Source organism: Nannobrachium achirus (assembly GCF_963921795.1).
Source record: "Nannobrachium achirus genome assembly, chromosome: 21".
NCBI lineage: Eukaryota > Metazoa > Chordata > Actinopteri > Myctophiformes > Myctophidae > Nannobrachium > Nannobrachium achirus.
The window spans coordinates 17909360-17930122 of record NC_137828.1 but is presented as its reverse complement, the minus strand read 5'-3'; the positions used below and the strand labels follow the sequence as shown (position 1 = coordinate 17930122).

At 42.8% G+C, this 20763-nt stretch overlaps 1 protein-coding gene across 1 annotated transcript; it reads left to right on the top strand.

Moving 5' to 3' along the window:
* The first annotated feature begins 5979 nt into the window (after positions 1-5979).
* LOC308307156 (uncharacterized protein) lies at positions 5980-18239 on the top strand. Its single transcript, XM_080752322.1, has 6 exons — positions 5980-6298; positions 9339-9371; positions 16189-16221; positions 16807-17028; positions 17279-17395; positions 17732-18239. The coding sequence occupies exons 1-6, from the start codon at positions 6130-6132 to the stop codon at positions 18031-18033; spliced, it is 876 nt and encodes a 291-aa protein (XP_080608448.1). The 5' UTR covers positions 5980-6129; the 3' UTR covers positions 18034-18239.
* The last annotated feature ends 2524 nt before the right edge of the window (positions 18240-20763 follow it).

Sequence of the window (20763 nt, the reverse complement as noted above, 5' to 3'; positions counted from 1 at the left end):
ACAGCAGTGATATATCACCAATGTGCCCTGGTAGTGCAGATACTTTTCTAAACCAATGTGCCCTGGTAGTGCAGATACTTTTCTAATCTATCTATGATCAACACTGTTGTATGATGAGGTGTTAAAAGTAGTTCTTTAACATAATCTAAAATAAAATTTCACCAAATCGTCCTTAATGAAGAATACATACATTTCGATGAGACAATGGATCTTTTGAGGATCCAGGGGGCCATCTTGAAAATAGAAATTTCAAGTGGCTGGAAGTGATTTCTTGTCATAAAGACTGTTCTTACCAATTTGCATGCTTGTGTCACTAACTAAACAATTACATTGCTTAATGCTCCATTTAGGTGGTGGCAATCTTGAAAAATGGCTGCCATCTTGAAATTTCAAGTGGCTGTGGGTGTTTTCTTGTCAAATGAGCCTTTGAGACAGCTCATGGCAATTTTCATGCTTGTATCACCAAATAAACCCTTATATCACTTAACTGCTCCACTAGGTGGTAGCCATCTTGAAAAATGGCTGCCATCTTGAAATTTCAAGTAGCTGAGGGTGGCTTATTGTCAAGTGACCCACAGAGACTGCTCATGTCAATTTTCATGCTTGTATCACCAAATAAACCCTTATATCACTTAATTGCTTCACTACGTGGTGGCCATCTTGAATAATGGCCGCCATCTTGAAATTTCAATTGCCTCGGACAATTTTCTTGTCAAGTGACCCATGGAGACTGTTCATGCCAATTTTCACGCTTGTATCATAAATTGAAAGATCGTAGCACCTAGCTGCTCCGCTACTTTAGGACAGACGCTCTACACTTCAATGCATTCCATCTTGGGATGCACCGAAACGCCGGCGTGTCTCCGAACAAGTGTCATTAATGTCATGATTGCTAGATCAGATTGTGTTTATAATATAACGCCGGCGTGCCTCCGTCATCTCCACCGAAAACAAGCGCTCCCCCCTTGTTCTACTGGCCGTACTCTGTTGCTTTTTTGAAACACGCGTGTGTCAGTGGTGTAAAGAAACTAAGTACAGTATTTCCAATATAGTGTAATGTGTAAAGTAACTAAGTACATTTACTCAGTTTTGAGGTATTTTTACTTTTATATTATATTGTAATTTTACAATTATTTGAAAACTTAAATAAGTAACTAGTTACTAGTTACTTAGTGGATTTTGATTATTTGTTTACAAAACATACAGTAATTACTACTTCAGGGCTGTATTTATATTTAGGCCATTAGAAAACTTGGGAAACAGGACATTCTGCATATTGAATACTTTGTACTTTTGGTTCTTCAAGTACATTTTGCCATTACTTTTTACTTTAAGTAAAATTTGAATTTGGGATTTCTACATTGCAGTATTGTTACTTAAAAAATAAAAAATAAAGAAAATCCACCACTGGTGTGTGCATGTGTGTGTGTGTGTGTGTGTGTGTGTGTGTGTGTGTGTGTGTGTGTGGGGGGGGGGGGGGGGGGGGCTGGTGCAGTAGGCGGGCTCTCAGGTGGATCCACAGGTATAGCCAGACTCCTTCAGTCCAGTCCAGTCCAGTCCAGTCCAGTCCAGTTGCAGTCCAGTCCAGTCCAGTCCAGTCCAGTCCAGTCCAGTCCAGTCCAGTTGCAGTCCAGTTGCAGTCCAGTCCAGTCCAGTTGTAGTCCAGTCCAGTCAGTCCATCGTTCCATCAGAGCTGTGAGAGTCCAGTCCAGTGTGTCGACTGATCCAGCAGTGTGCGGGCGGTGAAACCAAAGGTAATTCACTCTTGTTTTCATAGTATGATCTCAGTAGGAGCTTAGATTTTTGATAGTCGTTTCTATTTTGTTGGGTTTTTCCCACGCGTTGTTTTGATGTCTAACGTCTTAATGTTATTGAGCACCTGCTCATTCATTCATTATGTTTACTTCATGTCAGGTTGTGTCTCAGACAGCCAATGGGCATTCAGTGAGTGAAGGGGGGGGGGGGGGGGAGGTGAGCTATAGGCTCAGTATCGTCTGACCGTTTGCATTTACATTTGGCGTTTGCGTTTCTTGCCCTCAGTTTCATTCATCTACAGTTTCACTACACCACTTATCTTATTATTTAGTGTTAATAAATCATCTCAACAGCGAGAGGTTTTCTGGTTTTGTTAGGAGTTGGAAAACGCCTCACACAGACAGTTCCTGCCTCTTAGCGCTGCTTTTAAATGGTTTTAAATAATGTGAAGAATTATTCCACTGAGAATGCAGCTCTCAGAACCTATGAAACAGCATTCCGTAGCTTGGAATGGCTGCCTTGGACATTTTTAAGAACCACTTAAAAACACTGGCGTTTAAACAAGCATTTGTGGAATGTCTTAGATTTGGTTGTTGTTTTTAATCATTTGAATGCTTCGTGTTATGACCTTATTTGACCTTATTTCTACGTAAAGCACTTTGTGAGTTCTCTGTGAGAAGTGCCATGCAGATAAAATGTACATACTGTACTTACTTACTTCACCTCATTGCACAATCATAAGAGTTGATCAGTGTGCGCAGCACACACACTCCCTGCATGCCAGATCAGAACCTCTGACCCAAAGTTTTTCCACATCTGCCTGTTATAGCGCCACCAGGAGGCCAAGTTCTGCTACACAGTTATATTGCTCATACATATTGTGTCCAAACATCAGATAAATCGCTACACAGTATCTCTATAGACTTGTCAGGTTTTTCATATTCCATTCTGATGGTGAATTATTAACATGGCTGGTTCACAATATCCTACCTGACCTGGCGAAGACCTTTTCTCCGAGGAGCACTTTTTCAACTTTTATTTGGAACCTGTGCTGATAATGCTATGAAACAAGCTAAATTGATGTTGTTTTACAGTGCCATGGACACATTGATTGGATATTTCACTCTCATGTTGGGGACAGGTCAGTATTTAGATATTTGATATTAAATGTACGTATTTATGACCCTTATACTTCAACCTCCATTTGAACCATGTTAGATTCATTGAAAACCAGTGGTGTAAATTAACTATTATACTTAAAGGACAACTTTGTTTTTTTACAATGAGGGTTAATATTTTAGATAGTCATTAGAGAAAAGAAACTACGAGTGTCAAAATGTATTAATTTACTTCTTTCTATCGTTTTAGTGATTTTAACGATTTTGATTTGCATGCATGCCCCCAGGTTGGGGGCATGCATGCAAGTGGCAAAATATGTATTTTTAAACACAATAAGCCCATTCCCAAGATGCACCGCAATCTTTCATGGGCAGATGTGACTTATGGGGGCTGGTGTAAATAGTAACAAAGAAATTGCCGGCTTATTGTGTCTAAATATACATATGTATCCACTTGTACGCATGCCCCACCTCACTGAAATCAAAACACTTAAATTGCTAATAGTAAGGGGATTTTATAAGATATTTGACCAATCTGCGAAGTAAATCGTTACCAAGAAATTTCTTCACCAATGTTTTTCTAAAGGTGTGTAATAATATGTACTAAAAGGTTGAAATTCAACTCCTGGGGGAAACCTCATAAAAAACTGATTTGTGTTTGTGTCCCATTAATTTACTATAAAAACACAGAAAATAAATATGCTTTAAGTAGCATGTGAGGGGTCTAACTAGGGGTTTTTCATGATGCTGAATCCATTGCAAGCATTTGTTTTGCATGAAAAACATTCCTTGGGCTAAAAACAGACCCACAAAACGATGGTTTAGTGATGAATCATCACTTTTCACTGTTTTGTAGGGGCCATTTGTAGCCCACGGAATGTTTTTCGTGCAAAACGAATGCTTGCAATGGATTCAGCATCATGAAAAAACCCTAGTTAGACCCCTCACATGCTACTTAAAGCATATTTATTTTCTGTGTTTTTTTCCTGTATAGTAAATTAATGGGACACAAACACAAATCCGTTTTTTTATGAGGTTTCCCCCAGGAGTTGAATTTCAACCTTTTAGTACATATTATTACACACCTTTAGAAACACATTGGTGAAGACATTTCTTGGTAACGATTTACTTTGCAGATTTTCTTATGTTCGCCTTACTATAAAACAATAGAAAGCAGTAAATGAAAACATTTGAACTCTATCAACGCTTTGGACGTTCCCGTTCGCCCCATTTTTCCCGGCGGAGCGATGCCAATAGTACGTTCTTTGGCTCGTTCTTTTGTACCTTGGTTTGATGTCTGTAAACTGATGAAGGGTCGCGCGGGTGTGTACCATAGAGACAGCTCCTGTAAAAGTGCTCTCAAAAACCCACTGGACGTTAGCATCAATGGAGTAACAAAACACTTCCATGTTATTTTCTCTGGGTCTATTGCTCTGTAGCGATTGAGCGGCCTTGACGGACGGCAGCCTACCGCGGCCATTTCACATTAATTCTTGCATGAGAATTCCCTCTACTGCTGGTATAGCGAAAGTACACCTATTTAAGGAGAAAATAAAATAATAATGATAAAATAATATACATCTTTGTCTATAACATCGCAAAGGTAAGGTGCTTTTGCTGGCACAAAACCCAATAAATAAATAACAACATCTGGCAGTAAAACAGTTAACACTCTTTTCTCTAATGACTACTAAATATGAACCCTTGTTGTAAAAAAAACAAAGTTGTCCTTTAAGTACTGTACTTAAGTACAGTTTTAGGGTATTTGTACTTTACTTGAGTATTTCCAATTTTCAGTACTTTTACTTCTACTCCACTACATCTCAGAGGCAAATATTGTACTTTTACTCCACTACAATTATTTGAAAACTTACTAGTTACTTTGCAGATATAAATGATTATATTATAAAACATACATTAATCTATGTTATACCTAGGCTATTTGAAAATAGCCGATCTACAAGCTCACAACGCGTCACGATGTGACGTGTTGTGAGCTTGTAGATCTGCTATTTTCAAACATTTTGTACATTTTCTTTTGGTACTTTAAGTATATTTTGACCCCAATACTTTCGTACTTGTATTAAGTACATTTTGAATTACAGACTTTCACTTGTAATGGAGTATTTCTATATTGCAGTATCGATACTACTTTTAAAACATCTGAGCACTTTTTCCAGAAAAAAGAAACCAAATAAAAATAAAATAAAAAAATAAACACGATTAATCAAACAAAATATTGTTTGAAGTTACAATGGGTTTGTATAGGAAGGGGGCGTGTCTGATTAAAATGCATATCAAATATCTAAATACTGAATCAAGCAACTTAATTAGTAAAACCGGGAAATCATCTGTGTCATTTTAGATTTTCACATTGGCCAATCCGAAATAGCAGATCTACAAGCCCGCAGCGTGGCACAAAGTGACGCGCTGCGAGCTTGTACATCTGCTATTTATTTGTTTGTTTATTTGTTGAAAAATCGTGAGAGTGTGTATTGTTGGGAATCAGAAGGCATTTGTACAATCAGCCTCAGGTCTTTAATGCCTGGGGTTTCTCACTAAAGTCCAGTATTAAAATGACACCTGAAATGTTAAAGTGAAATATACCTTTAATTACAGGGCAGTCAGATTGAATTAGTGTCAGTACAAACATCTAGGTATTTTAATTGATCGTTTACATTTTTTATATCACTTTGGAAACTTAGTTAAAGGTGCAGAAAGTGATATTTCTTCATTAAAATAAGTGTTAAACAGCTCTATATAATGATAGCAGTCATTGTTACATTAGTTATAGAGCAGGGGTCTTCAACAGGGGGTCTGGGACCCCATGGGGGTCCTCAGAGACACTACAGGGGGGTCCGCCACATCTTTGTGTGATGGAGACTTATTAGGACTATATTTGTGTGTTGCATCAGAGAACAGCATCGAGACCACCATGAACCCCAGGCTGACTCCAGACCAGCAGAGGGCGCTGTGCTCCCAGCTTGGTGGAGGGGTGTCTCTGAAGCTCCTCTACAAGGCTTCTGTCCATGGTTTCACTGCAGCAGAGTTCCACGAGAGATGTGACAACCAGAAGCCCACTGTGTCTGTGGGGTACAATACGTCTGGATACGTCTTTGGGGGATACACCACCGTAGCATGGGAAGATGATGGACACTATGGAGAATACCGAAACGATGACAAGGCTTTTCTTTTCACCTTTAAGGGGGCAAATGTTATCAGATATCAGGTCACCCAACCCGCTAGAGCAGTGTACATGGACAGCAGCTGTGGTCCTTGTTTTGGACACTGTAGTTTGATTCTTGTTGATAATAACCAAGCTGTAGCGTCCAGCATTCCTAGTGGACATGGTTATGAATTCCCTGCTGCAGAAATGCATGGCGACGACCTGAAGCTCACTGAATGTGAGGTTTACACAGTGGAAGGTGAGTTCAAAACAAACACTCGCACGCACAAACGCACACACACGCAAGCGCGCGCGCATGCACACATATACACACTAAACACACGCATAGGCATGAAGGGCATGCACGCACACACACACACACACACACACACGCACACACACACACCAACGCCCACACGCAAGAGTGTGCGCGCGTGCACTCACACAGACGCGCGCGCACACACACACACACACACACACACACACACACACACACACACACACACACACACACACACACACACACACACACACACAATGTTTATGTTTTAGTATTTATGTATTTATTAAGTGTGCCTGCCATGCAATGGCAAAATATTTATTACACACACATGCACAGACGCGCACGCACAGACGCGCACAGACGCGCGCACACACACACACACACACACACACACACACACACACACACACACACACACACACACACACACACACACACACACACACACACACACACACACACACAGTGCAAACATGATGTTTAATTGTTTTAGTATTTATTTATATTACTTTTACCGTCTTTCATGTTGTTCTGACTGTGGAGATTTGTGGTGTCAGTCAAATAACAAACATTTAGTTGAGTTCACTAAAACGTTGTATTGTATTTTAGCGGTGCCTTGATGGCGTCATAATGCCAGATTTTACACTTGGTTGCTCTCTGAAAATAGCCGATCTACAAGCTCACAACACTAGTAACGAAATTTGACAGTAGGCCTATATTTAGTCTTATAGTTTTAGTCATCATAGCTTTGTTTTCGTGTAGTTTTCATTTATTAAAACTAGAATTGACATGTCAATATTAAGCTGTGTTGACTTGTCGTTTTCTTTAGCATAACAAATAATATTAATGTTGGCTACACCAATATGTACTTGACTGTTCTGCATTTCTGTCTAATAAATTATTTGATCAATCAATTTACTAAGCTATAATCGCGACCCACCCGTGGGTCAAAGTGTCAAACATCTTGTACTTTTACTTTAGGCGTTCTGTCCTCGGTATTAAAACTACTATTCTCTTCTACGGTATAAAACATTATTGATTACTTAATGGCTGTTGGTTTTTTATATTGTGGCACGTTTAATTGATCATATCTTGTAATAGTGTCTCTACCAGGCGATTGAACACGGCAGTGCATATGCAAACATGTTTATTTTTAACAATATATTTATTGGATTTTCTTTTTCTCATAGATATTACAACAGTTATCATTAGGCTACATTATTTTTTTTATACAACACAAAAACAAAGAAATATACATGCACACACTCCCACATGTTACCATCAATAATAGTAATATCTTAAATATTTCCATCAACCTCCAAATCTTTGTGTGATAGGAACTTTTTTTCCCCCTTTCTTATATCAACCACTTGAACCCTATAGTGTCCATATTCTGAGAACTTTAGACAAAAATAGCAGATCTAAAATGCCTCGCGCTGCAAGGCATTGTGAGCTTGTAGGTCGGCTATTTTCGGCAAAGAGTTTTGGAGGGGGAAAAGAGCAGATTAAGTACAGTGAAAGGTCAAGTTTATTAAGTATTGACCGTTCAAGTGGTTAAATATCTGAAAACACACATTAACATGAATCCAAAATACACGGTTGATCGTGCTGTCAAACAATGAAACTATATCTATGAAAAGGTTGTGGGTTAGGGTTAGGGTCCCAGATTCATCTCGCTCTCAACTAAGGGGTCCTTGGCCTGAAAACGTTGAAGACCCCTGCCGTAAGCACATCTAGTTAAGGATTGCACCCCCACATGTGTGTCCCCCTCAAACCCCACAAGGCTCAGCACAGGAGGGGAGAGAGAGACAGAGAGAGAAAGAGAGAGAGAGAGAGAGAGAGAGAGAGAGAGAGAGAGAGAGAGAGAGAGAGAGAGAGAGAGAGAGAGAGAGAGAGAGAAATTACCCAGACAATCAATAAATAAATCTGGATGCAGTACCGGGGTGTGCCAGCGGCAGCACTCATCCGTCAATAATCCCCTCTATGTTTAACCCCCATCGCCACGCGTGTATCTAATACCCACCAGGCTTCAGTTAAGATCCGCCCAGCGGAAGCTTGTGATTGGCTGAACCGGAGGTAGGAAGCGCTCCATTGTATCCACTTGGTGTGGAAGTCGGGGGGTTGAAGATTTACTATTCTGTCCATAACGGCACATAACTCGGTATCTGCGCTGAGTCGGCTGCATGCGACCGTCGCAATGATTGACACGGCGACTCGCTCGCTACCGCTCGCTCGGCAGTGTCTCACGTGGCTCATGGTCGCCTGAGACACGGCGACTCGCTCGCCGTGTCTCAGCGCTCCTTTACAAGAACCTAACTGAACCCTGGTGGGTTGAGGAATCACGCCATCGCCACAAACCTGGAACCAAACAACAAAATCGGATGTCAAATGCATGATGGGAACTGTAGTTCTGTGCGTGGTGCGCTAAACCTCCCAAAAAATAACCATTTAAGTATAAATCTTTTTTTTTGTCAAAATCAACACTAGCTCAGAATGTATCCCTCTATCCCAGACTACACCCACTTGTTTATCAATAAGTAATATTTTTTTTTCTTTATAATTTTTATCCCAGTATCCCACAATTTGTAACCCATTTTCACCCAGTGCCAATTGCCTATGTAATCCTGGGCTCTGCTCTCAATCTGCCGCGCCTGGGGAGACAACAGACTGACCTCATGCTTCCTTCAATGCATGGGTAGTCCAAGTTGTTTCTTTTCACCTGACAGGGGTGATAATAAGTAATACGGTATTATTTAGTAATGTCTTATTAAGTTATGCCTGTCTAGTCCAGATTAAAACCCCTCATGCATTCATTAATAAAATAACATCACCCTGCAGTCCAAACAGGGTCTTGCATGTTTTACATTTTCACCAAAGTTTTACATCAGGTGAAAATTACATCCTTTATTAATGCATTTAGCTACGACTGTGACTGTGTGTTTGACACTGTGTTGATTGACTTAACAACTTAACTATCAGGTAATATTAGCTAACATGTTTGTTTTGATTTTTACAGCCCAACCCAAAGCAGTGACACCATCTGTCCCAGGTGAGTGCAGTTTAAAGTCAGTCGACTCGTACTGAAATACTTTATTAAACAAACCTTTAAACTAGCTGTTGTATACCGGTATGTGAGCGGTAGCATATATTTGAAAAAGGGCTGAAGTAGGTCATTCATATTTATGCACTTTTTCACTTCCTAGAAATGTAGTGGAGTCAAAAGTTTAATTACAGTTCAAGTACAAGCGAGCCTGCTTGTCATGTGTAGCTGCCTGCAAGTAGCCTGGCATTTCCAGACTGATATCACTGCATAGATAATAGTCTGGGATCTACCTACTGTATGTATGGAACCAAGTGGTCTCTGGTGATAAACTAAATTTGCATACTTGGCCCTGATTGGTTTAGAAGGGAGGGGGTAAGGGTGAGGTGAGGGGGGTTGGAGGGGGGAGGGGTGGAAGGGGTTAGGGGGTGATTGTGTATCTGTGTTTGTACATGATTCCTTGTATTTCTGTGCATCAGGGGAGGGGGGGTTAGGTGTGGGGAGGGGGGGGGGGGGGTGTGGGGGAGGGGGGTTCGGAATGGGGCTTCGGAAGGGGGGTGTTAGAAGTGGGGGTGACTGTGTGTCTGTGTTTTGGCATAATACTGTGTATTTCTGTGCATCTGTGCTTCCGGGTCAAAATGACCCGAACAGCACTAAAGGTTCAAAAAATATGACGGGGGTGTAGCATGGGTGTAGTGCAAAAATATTTTTTTTACATGTTCATCTCAGAAGAATCTTTAAGGCCAGTGAGTTTCAGGTGGAAAAAAATTAAACTTCTACTTTTTTTTCCAAATGAAAATGTAAAACGGGTCAAAATGACCCGAACAGCACTTAAGGGTTAAGCTAATCATCTGGAGACCTCCCCAAGTAATAGTTGAGATAATAATGTTGAGAAACAGTGTCCAAAGGCCAAATGCTATAATATATAAATATGCGATTAATTGTGATTAAAATAATTAATCGCGATTAACATAACTGTGAGTTAATTGCGATTAATAGTGCGACGATTCGTAAGGATCAAAGCTAGTTCAGGGGGCGGTCCCAAGGGAGCGCGCGCGCGGAGGGGGGTGGGTCACTAGGTCCTGCCCCCCCCTTACCATAGTTCATAGGGAAGTCAGATGGTGGGACTCAGTCTTGTTGCATAGCACTGCTGCTGCTACCACGCTGCAGTACACTCACAAGTGCCACACTTGTTGCTTGCAGGTAGCTGTGCTGTTGCCCACCGCTTGGAGAGGGTGCCTAACTTGGCTGAGTATTTCTGGCTGTTTCTGCTATTTTTACTATCGCTCAATTCATGTTCTTAGCTGCCAAACTAAGAAGCTGTGTTCTTGGCCAGGTTGTATGGGAAGTTTGAGATTGTTATTCTGGTAATCGCTGAATTCTAAACTGCTGTTTCAAGGTTCAGATTTCTTGCTATCGTTGCTGGTGCCTAGCTGATTTCTGTACTTTCAGTTGTTTGTTGCTAAAGCTATTTCAAAGGTGCTACAGGCTTGCTAAAGTTGCTAAAGGTAAACTTAGTATCATAGAAGTTGGCTGTGGCTACGGGCTAAATGCTAACTTATTTCGTGCCCTGGTGGGCCTTTACTGGGCTACCATGAGTTAAAGTAATCTCAGTTGTTGGGTTGTCGATAACAATATCAGTACTTTGCAACGGCGCGGGCCGTATCGGCTAGCGCGGAACAACAGGTTTAATGTACAGTCAGCTAGGAGCTAGGTGGCTATTGCTAGCCGGCTATTTCGGTAAGGATGCTGTTAGCTGGTAAATCAATGTGCTAGCCATGTCAAGGCATAGAGCGGCGGCCCGCGTGAAAACATGGCCCCGTAGCAAGTAATGAATCACGCTAGGAGGATTCAGTTTGTAGGTTGCAGGTGTCTGTAAACGGCAGCGTTCACCTAGCTCTGAGCTAGCCGAGTCACGTCAAGCGGTGATTTACGGCATGACGTTCGGCAGCGAATACTAAGCGCTGCGTGTGGGAAATGTAGTTCTCTATCATGCCAAGCCTCGGTGTCGTGCTAGTAGCAAGAGTCGTATGAATTACTAGTCACGTCAGGCCAGGAGGAAGCTTTCGATTCAAGCTTCGCTCGCAGCATGCTTAATCTAGTTAGTATGGGGCCTATATTGCTTCTGCCTCGCCTCGGGTTATGTGTATGTTTTCCTCTTTTTGCACTGTCTGGCCGTCTTAACAGCTGCTGCTTATGAGGTGCTAGGTGCTATACCATAGCAGCTAAATGGTTTCTGTCGCTTCTTGGACCACAGTAGGGCTGCTGCCAGTTATCGTGGCGTAGAAGCCCTCGCGGGATGAATTATTAAAGGATGTCTGTCTGCGTGGGCTCCTGAGAGGAGGAAACCCGCAAGCTCATAGGTGCCACAGTTTACGTGCAAACCATGTTTTGCTTCCGCTAACGCAAGTCGTGCCTGTCTGTCCTGACGTCACCAGTTGAACTCGCTAGTGCATGCAGGGAATCGTAGTCTTCTCCATATGCTCGGTAGCTCCAGCTAAATATTCTCTTCTGCTACGGTAGGAGCCATCGTTCATTCCAGCCACGAGCTGTCTGTTGATGGTCGGCTAGCTTGCAACTCAGAACTCATGTAGCTAAAGAGGTTTGCTAACGTATTTGTTTCAATCTAAGGTGATAGTTCTGGGTCACTGCGTATCGCACTGTATGTCCTTGTGGTGTTTCCGTAGCTGCGGCACTCGAGCTAATAATTACAGCTAAGGCTACTGCTAGTGAAAAATGACGAGTTGTTTATCTTTACAATCACATTAAAGCGGCCACAGGACTGTTGCATCATGTTCACCATTGCAGCTCCAGGATAAATGCTGCTAACGCCATGCTTTCTTTTCAGCTCAGGCTAAAGTGCTACACGTCTGTTGCTGCAGCTCACGCCAAAGCTAATACTTGTTGGTTGCTAACATTAACAGCTAAGGCTACTGCTAGTGAAAATGACGAGTGTTTGTGGCAGCATCATGTTATCATGGCAGCTTCAGGCTAAAGTGCTACAGGTCTGTTGCTAACATTATTATGTCACTACAGATCACGGTAAAGCGGCCACAGGACTGTTGCTATCATGTTCACCATTGCAGCTCCAGGATAAAGGCTGCTAACGCCATGCTTTCTTTTCAGCTTCAGGCTAAAGTGCTACATGCCTGTTGCTAACATTACTTTATCACTACAGATCCATGCCGGAGCTGTGGCAGCATCATGTTATCATGGCAGCTTCAGGCTAAAGTGCTACAGGTCTGTTGCTAACATTATTATGTCACTACAGATCCATGCCGGAGCTGCGGCAGGCCCGCTACTACAGCATCATGTTATCATGGCAGCTGCAGGCTAAGCTGCAACATGTTCCGCTAACAGTGTGTTTTCTTCATAGCTTCGTGCTGCGGCTGCTACATGCCTGCTAACATCATGTTTTTCAGATTCAGGCTGGAGCGGCTGCATGTATGTCTGTGCAGCGTCATGCCGCAGCCGCTGCGTTTTTTCTATTAACATGTCATCTCTATAGCTTCGTCCACGGCTGTATAATACCATGAAGCCAGTCAGGAGTCGATTGGCACTGCAGAGGGCTCTGCTGCTACAGCATCAGCTAACGCAAGCAAGGCGGTCGGCACGCCCGCCAACCCACCGCCTGCCGGCATGCCCGCCAGATCGTGCTGGAAGCTGGCGGGGCGCAGGCCCGTTTTCCGGGGGCGTTGTCATGCTGCAACACGCCGACGCCGGTCACGCCGCCATCATGCCGCGAAGGAACCCGGGAACAGCAGTTCCAGCACCAGCGGCGGGAACTCCATTCCTCTCACCAGCGACGGCTATCCCGGAAGCATTGCGGAGCCAGACTCTAGAAGGTAAATAGCGGCGCATTTGCTTGTTCGGTTCTGTTGGGGTGTCAGTCGCTCTCTAAGCTGGGAAATAATGGGTAGCCATAGTTAGATGGCAGCCCATTCGCTCGTTCTGTTTGTCGGGTTTTAGCCGCTCTCTTGCATTGCTTGACTTAAAAGTCAAGATGTGGTTTGGGTTGAGTTCTTATATTGTGCTTCAGCGGACTCCACAGCAGAACTAACCCACTTTTCCGTCCTTTATTTCCATGCCGAAACACCTGGTCATCCGCCTGATGTCTGCTCCCGACGCCGGGCACCCATGACACGCACCTGGTTCGACATAAAACCGAGAGCTGCGGCCTGCCCACCCAGCTGGCTGCCTGCACGCCGGCCCCCCCGCCCGACAGCCTGTCTCCCAAACCTTTGCACAGCTCTCTCTCTGGACCGGTGCAGCGACAACAGCAGTTCTCCGGGTGCCGTCATCAACCATGAAATCCTTTAGCCATCGGCAGCTATGTCCGTTCATCACACTCTGCATATGAAGTCCGGCGCGCCCAGCTGTCAATGAGCATCAAGCCCACGCAACTCAGGACTGAAGCGGCCGCACCATTAGCACAGGTTTAGAAGGTTACATTATGCGGTTCTGCTTCAGCGTATACCTGTTAAGGTTGTGTGTTTTATTGCTGCCTCTCACATGTATGGGTTTATTGCTGTGTTGCACATGTATGTAAAATGCAAGGCAAGGTGTCCTTTAAGGTTACACCAGTACAGTTGCTGCTCTGCTTCGGCGTATACCTGATATATTTGTGTGTTTTTCGTGCTGCCTATCTGCTGCGCTTCACAGGTCTTAAATTAGTGTTATACTTAGTGGCTCCTGCCCACTATAGCATCGCTAAAAGTAGAGCTACCTTCTTATCACTGGTTGGCTTTAGGGAAGCTGCTAGTATTAATACATTCGGTACTACTGTGCTTTTTCTTTGCTGGCTCATTCTAGTATACAATAGCGCTCTAGAGTCGGTCAGTAGGTATAGTGTAATTGCCTCCGGCTCAGCAGTAATCGCGCATTCATTCGCTGTTGCCTTTAGTATTCCATAGCGCTCTAAAGCATTAGGTTAGGCGGTACATAGTTTAGTTGCCCCCCGCTCCGCAGTAAGGTTAAAAGGTATTTGCTTAGATTACAGCCAAGCTGCCTCCTTCGCCGTTGGCTAGCACTGGCATAAGATTATTATTCTGAATAAACGGTGCTCACCACTGCTTCTGGTTCTGCTGTCAGTTATATAGTTTTCAGTGATGCTGCTCCCGTTATTCACTTGGGCCGTTTAGCAGTACTGCAAGTTAGATAGTTTCAGTATTGCTGCAAGTTAGATATGTCAGTGCTGCCGCACTATAGTAGGCCACTGTGTTGCTGATAGGTTGCTCGTTCTAGGTTAATTGCATCGCTGCACGCTCCAATATTCTATCATGCAAAAGCTAGGTGGTTGCTGGGGTGTTAGTTAGGTAGGATGTGAAGCTGTATGGCGCTGTAGTTATATGAATTAAAGGTTCATCGCTGCTTCTGGTTCTGCTGTCTATATATATATACGTCCATGTTGCTGCTCCCGCTTTTCTCTAGGGTGTTTTAGTATGGCTTCAGTCAGATTGCAGTATATCGTTATAGTCAGCAGTACCACCTTCCTCACCGTTGGTTCGGTCTGCCAGCTGCTAACATTCTTAATTATTAAATTGCTTTAGCAGTACTTATAACGTTTTGGCAAGCTGCCAATATCATTGCTTAGTTTTTGCTTAGTAATATTCGCTCTGCCAGATGCTAATATTCTTAATTATTATTTTGCGTTGGCAGGAAAGGCAGTTCATAGTTTGCCCCGCAGTAATGATAAATTAATCGCTAGAGTCACAGCAGAGCTGCCTTCCTCGCAGTTGGCTAGCACTGGCATGGGATTCTGAGCTTTTGGCGTGCTTTGGGGGTTTGTAGTTTTGGGGGGTATCGGGCCAGGGCTCGCTGTAATAAGATTATGCCCTCGATGCTCATGGTAACATGAGGATCGTGGGTTCAGCGAGCCATGGCCCGAGGCAGAACCCCATGCCAAACCATGCTAACTTAGGCTATAGATTCTATGCTGTCTTATAGTAGAGCTAAGGTAGGCTGCCAATACTATGCGCTTATATATAGGCTTAGATTCTATGCTGTCTCTATAGTAGGGTGCTCAATATGCCATGCTGTGTGATGCTTGCTTTCTGCCTTCATTCTGGTCAATAAAGTATATCTTAACCCAAGTGATCGTCTCCTGAAATAGTGCGACGATTCGTAAGGATCAAAGCTAGTTCAGGGGGCGGTCCCAAGGGAGCGCGCGCGCGGAGGGGGGTGGGTCACTAGGTCCTGCCCCCCCTTACCATAGTTCATAGGGAAGTCAGATGGTGGGACTCAGTCTTGTTGCATAGCACTGCCCCGCCACCACCCCAGCGCCACCTTCAGGTTCTGCCTTAGATCCCCCTCGGGGGGTATCGGGCCAGGGCTCGCTGTAATAAGATTATGCCCTCGATGCTCATGGTAACATGAGGATCGTGGGTTCAGCGAGCCATGGCCCGAGGCAGAACCCCATGCCAAACCATGCTAACTTAGGCTATAGATTCTATGCTGTCTTATAGTAGAGCTAAGGTAGGCTGCCAATACTATGCGCTTATATATAGGCTTAGATTCTATGCTGTCTCTATAGTAGGGTGCTCAATATGCCATGCTGTGTGATGCTTGCTTTCTGCCTTCATTCTGGTCAATAAAGTATATCTTAACCCAAGTGATCGTCTCCTGAAATTTAGTTAACTCGAACAGCACTAAAAATAACATCACCCTGCAGTCCAAACAGGGTCTTGCATGTTTTACATTTTCACCACAGTTTTACATCAGGTGAAAATTACATCCTTTATTAATGCCTTTATTAACTTGTCTAGGTAATATTAGCTCACATGTTTGTGTTTTAATTTCATTTGAATGTGGTTTTATTCTTTTGCAGCCAAACCCAAAGCAGTGACACCATCTGTCCCAGGTGAGTGCAGTTTGAAGTCAGTCGACTCTATGTACTGAAATACTTTATTAAACAAACCTTTAAACTAGCTGTTGTATATGTGAGCGGTAGCAACAAAGTACTCAACTCCAGTACTTGAGTCAAAGTAAATATAGGCCTACTCCTGGTGAAATATTAATTAACTACAAGTGAAAGTTACTCTGTCAAATTTGTGCTACCCGAAAAGGTCAAAGGTTTTCCACAATTTTTTAAATATAGTGAAAATAGCAGCTACTTAGGCAAACAACACATCACAACGTGATGCATTGTGAGCTTGCAGATCTGCTATTTTCAATATATTTGAAAAAGAGCTGCAAGGTTAGTTCACCTTTCTTTTGTTTCCATTCACATTTAATGCCCGGGATTCGAACCCGGTCTCCCACGTGATATTCTAATATCTTAACCACTAGACCCAAGGGACATATAAGTCCCTGTGGACCGGGGGAGATACTAGACTTTTGAAGCCATCAGGCTGAGGCAGCAACTCTGAACGTTTTTACATTTTCGAATATATGTGGTTATTAAATCTAAACTCATATATGTTCATTTATGTATGCTCTATAAAAGACACATCACTGCTCCTGGATACACAAAGAATCACCAAAGAGATGGAGGACAGCAAGAGACGGCAGCATCAGCTGGACCAGGACCATCAGGAGCTGAGAGCCCAGTATCCTGTCCTCGACAGCCAGGTGAAGAGGCTCGCTGCTCAGTTTGAAGAGAGCAGGTCCCAAAGGAAAGAGGAACTGGAGAAGATCCACCAGAGACAGACAGAGGCAGACAAGAAACGTGAGTGAAAGCATGTTCGTCTTTCAAACATCATGCGAACATGATTTTACATCCCTTAATTCTGATGATGCATTCAGCTTCATGACATTATTTTAAATTATGTTAAAAATCAAGCTAAACTAAACAGAACTGAACTACAATTTAGAATTCAGGCATTTAGCCGACGCTCTTAATCTGGAGCAACTCACTGAATTTGTCATTCCTCTAAACTTACGTATACAGTATGTTGTATCTGTTTATTCTATAAAAGAGACCAGACTGTCCCTGACTGTGATGGAGACGAGCAGGACACAGCAGAGGGTGAACCAGGACGTGCAGGAGCAGTTACAGAAGCTCACAGTACAAATGGAAGAACTGCAGTTCAAAAGTGAGTCCATGTTAATATTTCAAACATTGTGTAATCATTTTACTTCAATTCATTCTGATTATATATTGAATCAGTGAATCCGATCTTAAACTGTACAGTGAATCAGATCTTACAGATCTGAGATCTGTTTCCCCTTTACAATCCAAGTTAGTGTAGAGATAATTTTATTTTATTATTTTATCAATGTGACATATCTCACAAATTGGTCTGTGTTATCATGACAAAGTAACTAGACAACCAAACCTCTACCTAAGTGTCCTTATGCTTTAACAGATTTGCCTATCTTGGTTATGATATAATTACACCACTAATAATGAAACAAATCTCTCCTTCTAGGTGCTTCTGCAACTCTGCAACATCCGACCCATGGAGAGGCAGCAAAGAAGCTGAGGTCTGTGAGGGAACAGTTCATTCAGAGAATCTCAGAGGCTACCCTGAAGTCTCTCCTGGACAAACTTCTGGATAAGGATGTCATCTCTGATGATGAAATGGAAGCAGCCAAGGGGGAAATGCTCAGAGCAGACAAAGCGCGCTACGTTATCGACACGGTGCGGAGAAAGGGAGACCAGGCCAGTTCACAAATGATCGACATAATCGATCAGCTGGATCGTAACCTTGGGGATTTTCTGAAGCGCTGAAGCTGCCACTACACTGTCATAAGCCTGTAAGAAAGAATGGGATTTAAACAACAAATCAAGTGTGAAGTAAAGCATTTGAATGATATGTAAGATGAAAATATTGTTTAAACTATGTAACCTTAATGTCCTATCAGGGATTTGAACCCAGGTCTCCTGCACAAGAGCAGATTATTATGATTGTTTTTTACCACTGAGCCAATAGAGCTGCTTGCTCAGGGGAGTCCTGAGAGTTACTGCCTTAACTGCTATTGAACAAGAATTGACACACAGTCAATATAAAATCTGTGGATTGGTGTGTTGACGTTAGTGTAAATTTTTTTTTTGAAAAAAAAAAAAAGTTTGAAAAAAAAAAAATTAGAAAAAAAAAAGTTTAGGTCCAAAAATGTGTTAAAAATCGACCTGATGGTGGCACTATATGGGACAGATCCATGTCGATGAGATAAGTGTAGACATACTGTGTAGCGATTTGTGTGATTTTAGGGCAAAAACTGTAGGAGCAGTATTCAAAAATGTGTTTTAAAAAATTTGGCGGGGGTCCCTGGAAGGGTGGAGGTTGTGGATTGGCAGACAAGGATTGTGTGGAAAATTTCACATGGATAGGGGCAAAAAAGTGTGATGTGACGTGACAGACAGACTGACGGACAGACAGACAGACAGGCGGTGGAGGTTTTCATAGTAACTGCGACCTGACGGTCGCAATTATAATCATTAGTAGACCTATTGTTTATTTTAATTATTATTATTAAGGAACTCTAGAAATCTCAGTTGGAACTGTTACCCCAGTGACCCGATGCTGGATAAGCGGTTGAAGATGGATGGATGGATGGATGGATTATTTTAGAGTAAGCTACTTTATTTACCATTATTGTGTACTCCGCCACATGGGGAGCAATCTTCAATTCAATCTTCAATTCAAAGAAGCTTTATTGGCATGAGAACACAAACGTTTACACAGTGGTGGAAAAAGTACCTACATTTTTATAATTAAGTAAAAGTATCAATTCTGCAATGTAGAATCACTCTGTTACAAGTAAAAGTCCAGAATTAAAAATGTACTTGAGTAAAAGTACAAAAGTATTGGTATCCAAATGTACTTAAAGTACCAAAAGTAAAAGTACAAAATGTTTGAAAATAGCAGATCTACAAGCTCACAACGCGTCGCACCGCAATGCGTTGAGCTTGTAGATCGGCTATTTTCAAAAAGCCTTGGTATAACATAGGGCTAAAGTGGTTTATGTATGTTTTAAACTTTAGTTAAAGTTAGATAAAGTACTATGTTCTATCCGTCTGTCTTTCTTTTCAAATCTTTTTTATTATTAAGGTACAATGTCACAATGAGGCAGGTACACACATAGTGATGGCACCCCAAATCACATTCCAATCACAATAATCATTGGTACAAAATAACACAAGATCTGAGGCGATCACGGTACGTACACATTCAGTTGTAAGGAAGAGAAACCCTGCCCTTAAGAGATAATAAAAGAAAACATTTTTCCCTCCATATACCCAATTTAGTGTCAAGCCAATTCCCCCATCCCCATACTCTACGTTAAGACCTATCCCTGCTAATCCCCACAGTAGTCATTGGGAGGGTAAAGACAACAACGGGTCTCCTCCGATACCCGATCCGTCATGCCACCATCTTCTTTTCACCTGACATTAAGGAGCTTCACCAGGGGGGCGTAACGCATGTGGAGGTACACGCTATCCTCCCCGGTTCCACCCCTCTCTGAACAGGCGCCCTGACCACTGTGGGAACCGTTAATGCAGAGACAAAATCTGTTCCTCCTCCCCAATCGACTTCCCTCCCACGAACACAGCCAATTGTGCTCGTTGGAGCGCCCGGCCAAGCCGAATGCACCATGAAGGTAGTGCTCCATGGTGGTGGACAGGAAGTTTAACCTGCCCACCCAGACGCCCCAATACTGGACTGCCACCGGGTCCCAAAAGGCAGCCCCCAGACATCAGAAATTAAAAAAAACAAAACAAAAACATAATAGGTTATATAATCCCAGAGGGAAGGTGCTATGTGGCGACATATTTATCTAAAAGGTAAAAAAAGAAAAAAAAAACTAATGTCCATGAGTCAGTTGTAAAATAAAGTAAGGCCTGCCAGTCGAGAGAGGCTGCTGTTACAACCAAAAAAGAAAAAGTAACAAAAATAGTAGTGATACCACCTCCCAGCCGGCAGAGGCAGCGTAGAACCATTAACTCTTATACTGCTTTGAACGTTCCTGTTCGCCCCAATTCTTGAGGTCGAGTAGGGCCAATACGGGCGTTCGTTCGTTTGATGTTTTTTATGGATTATGATAAAAGACGTCCTTGCGCAACTTTTGAATGCATAATTGGTCGTGGTGTCGTTTTGAGGACAGCCGGAAACCTTTCATAAAAAAAAAAAGTAAACAGACTGTCCTGGCTCCGCCTGCCCAGAGCGACTCTGCACCAGCCTAGCTGCCAGGGGCGTCAATTGGGTATGGCAGGGGTATGCAGCTGCCATACCTTGACAGGGGGAAATAATAAAAATGTACTTTTCATCGTGCCTGTTGCTAAGGTATGGCAACATGACTGGTGTCTTCACCAGACACCAGTCATGTTGCCATACCTTAGCTTGTTCTGAACTGACGCCACTGCTAGCTGCTAGCAGCATTGAGGGACTATATTGTTTTATGCATCGGGCTGTTAGTAGAGAAAGAGAGAGAGAAACGTTGGTAAAAGCGATCATTTTGT

What these genes read in the sequence shown, in the direction of transcription:
- LOC308307156 (XM_080752322.1), top strand. Translation starts at nt 6,130, where the DNA reads ATGGACAGCAGCTGTGGTCCTTGTTTTGGACACTGTAGTTTGATTCTT. An exon ending in AGTGACACCATCTGTCCCAG is followed by an intron (nt 9,372 to 16,188) that starts GTGAGTGCAGTT and finishes ATTCTTTTGCAG; the next exon opens with CCAAACCCAAAGCAGTGACA. An exon ending in GGAAGAACTGCAGTTCAAAA is followed by an intron (nt 17,396 to 17,731) that starts GTGAGTCCATGT and finishes CTCTCCTTCTAG; the next exon opens with GTGCTTCTGCAACTCTGCAA.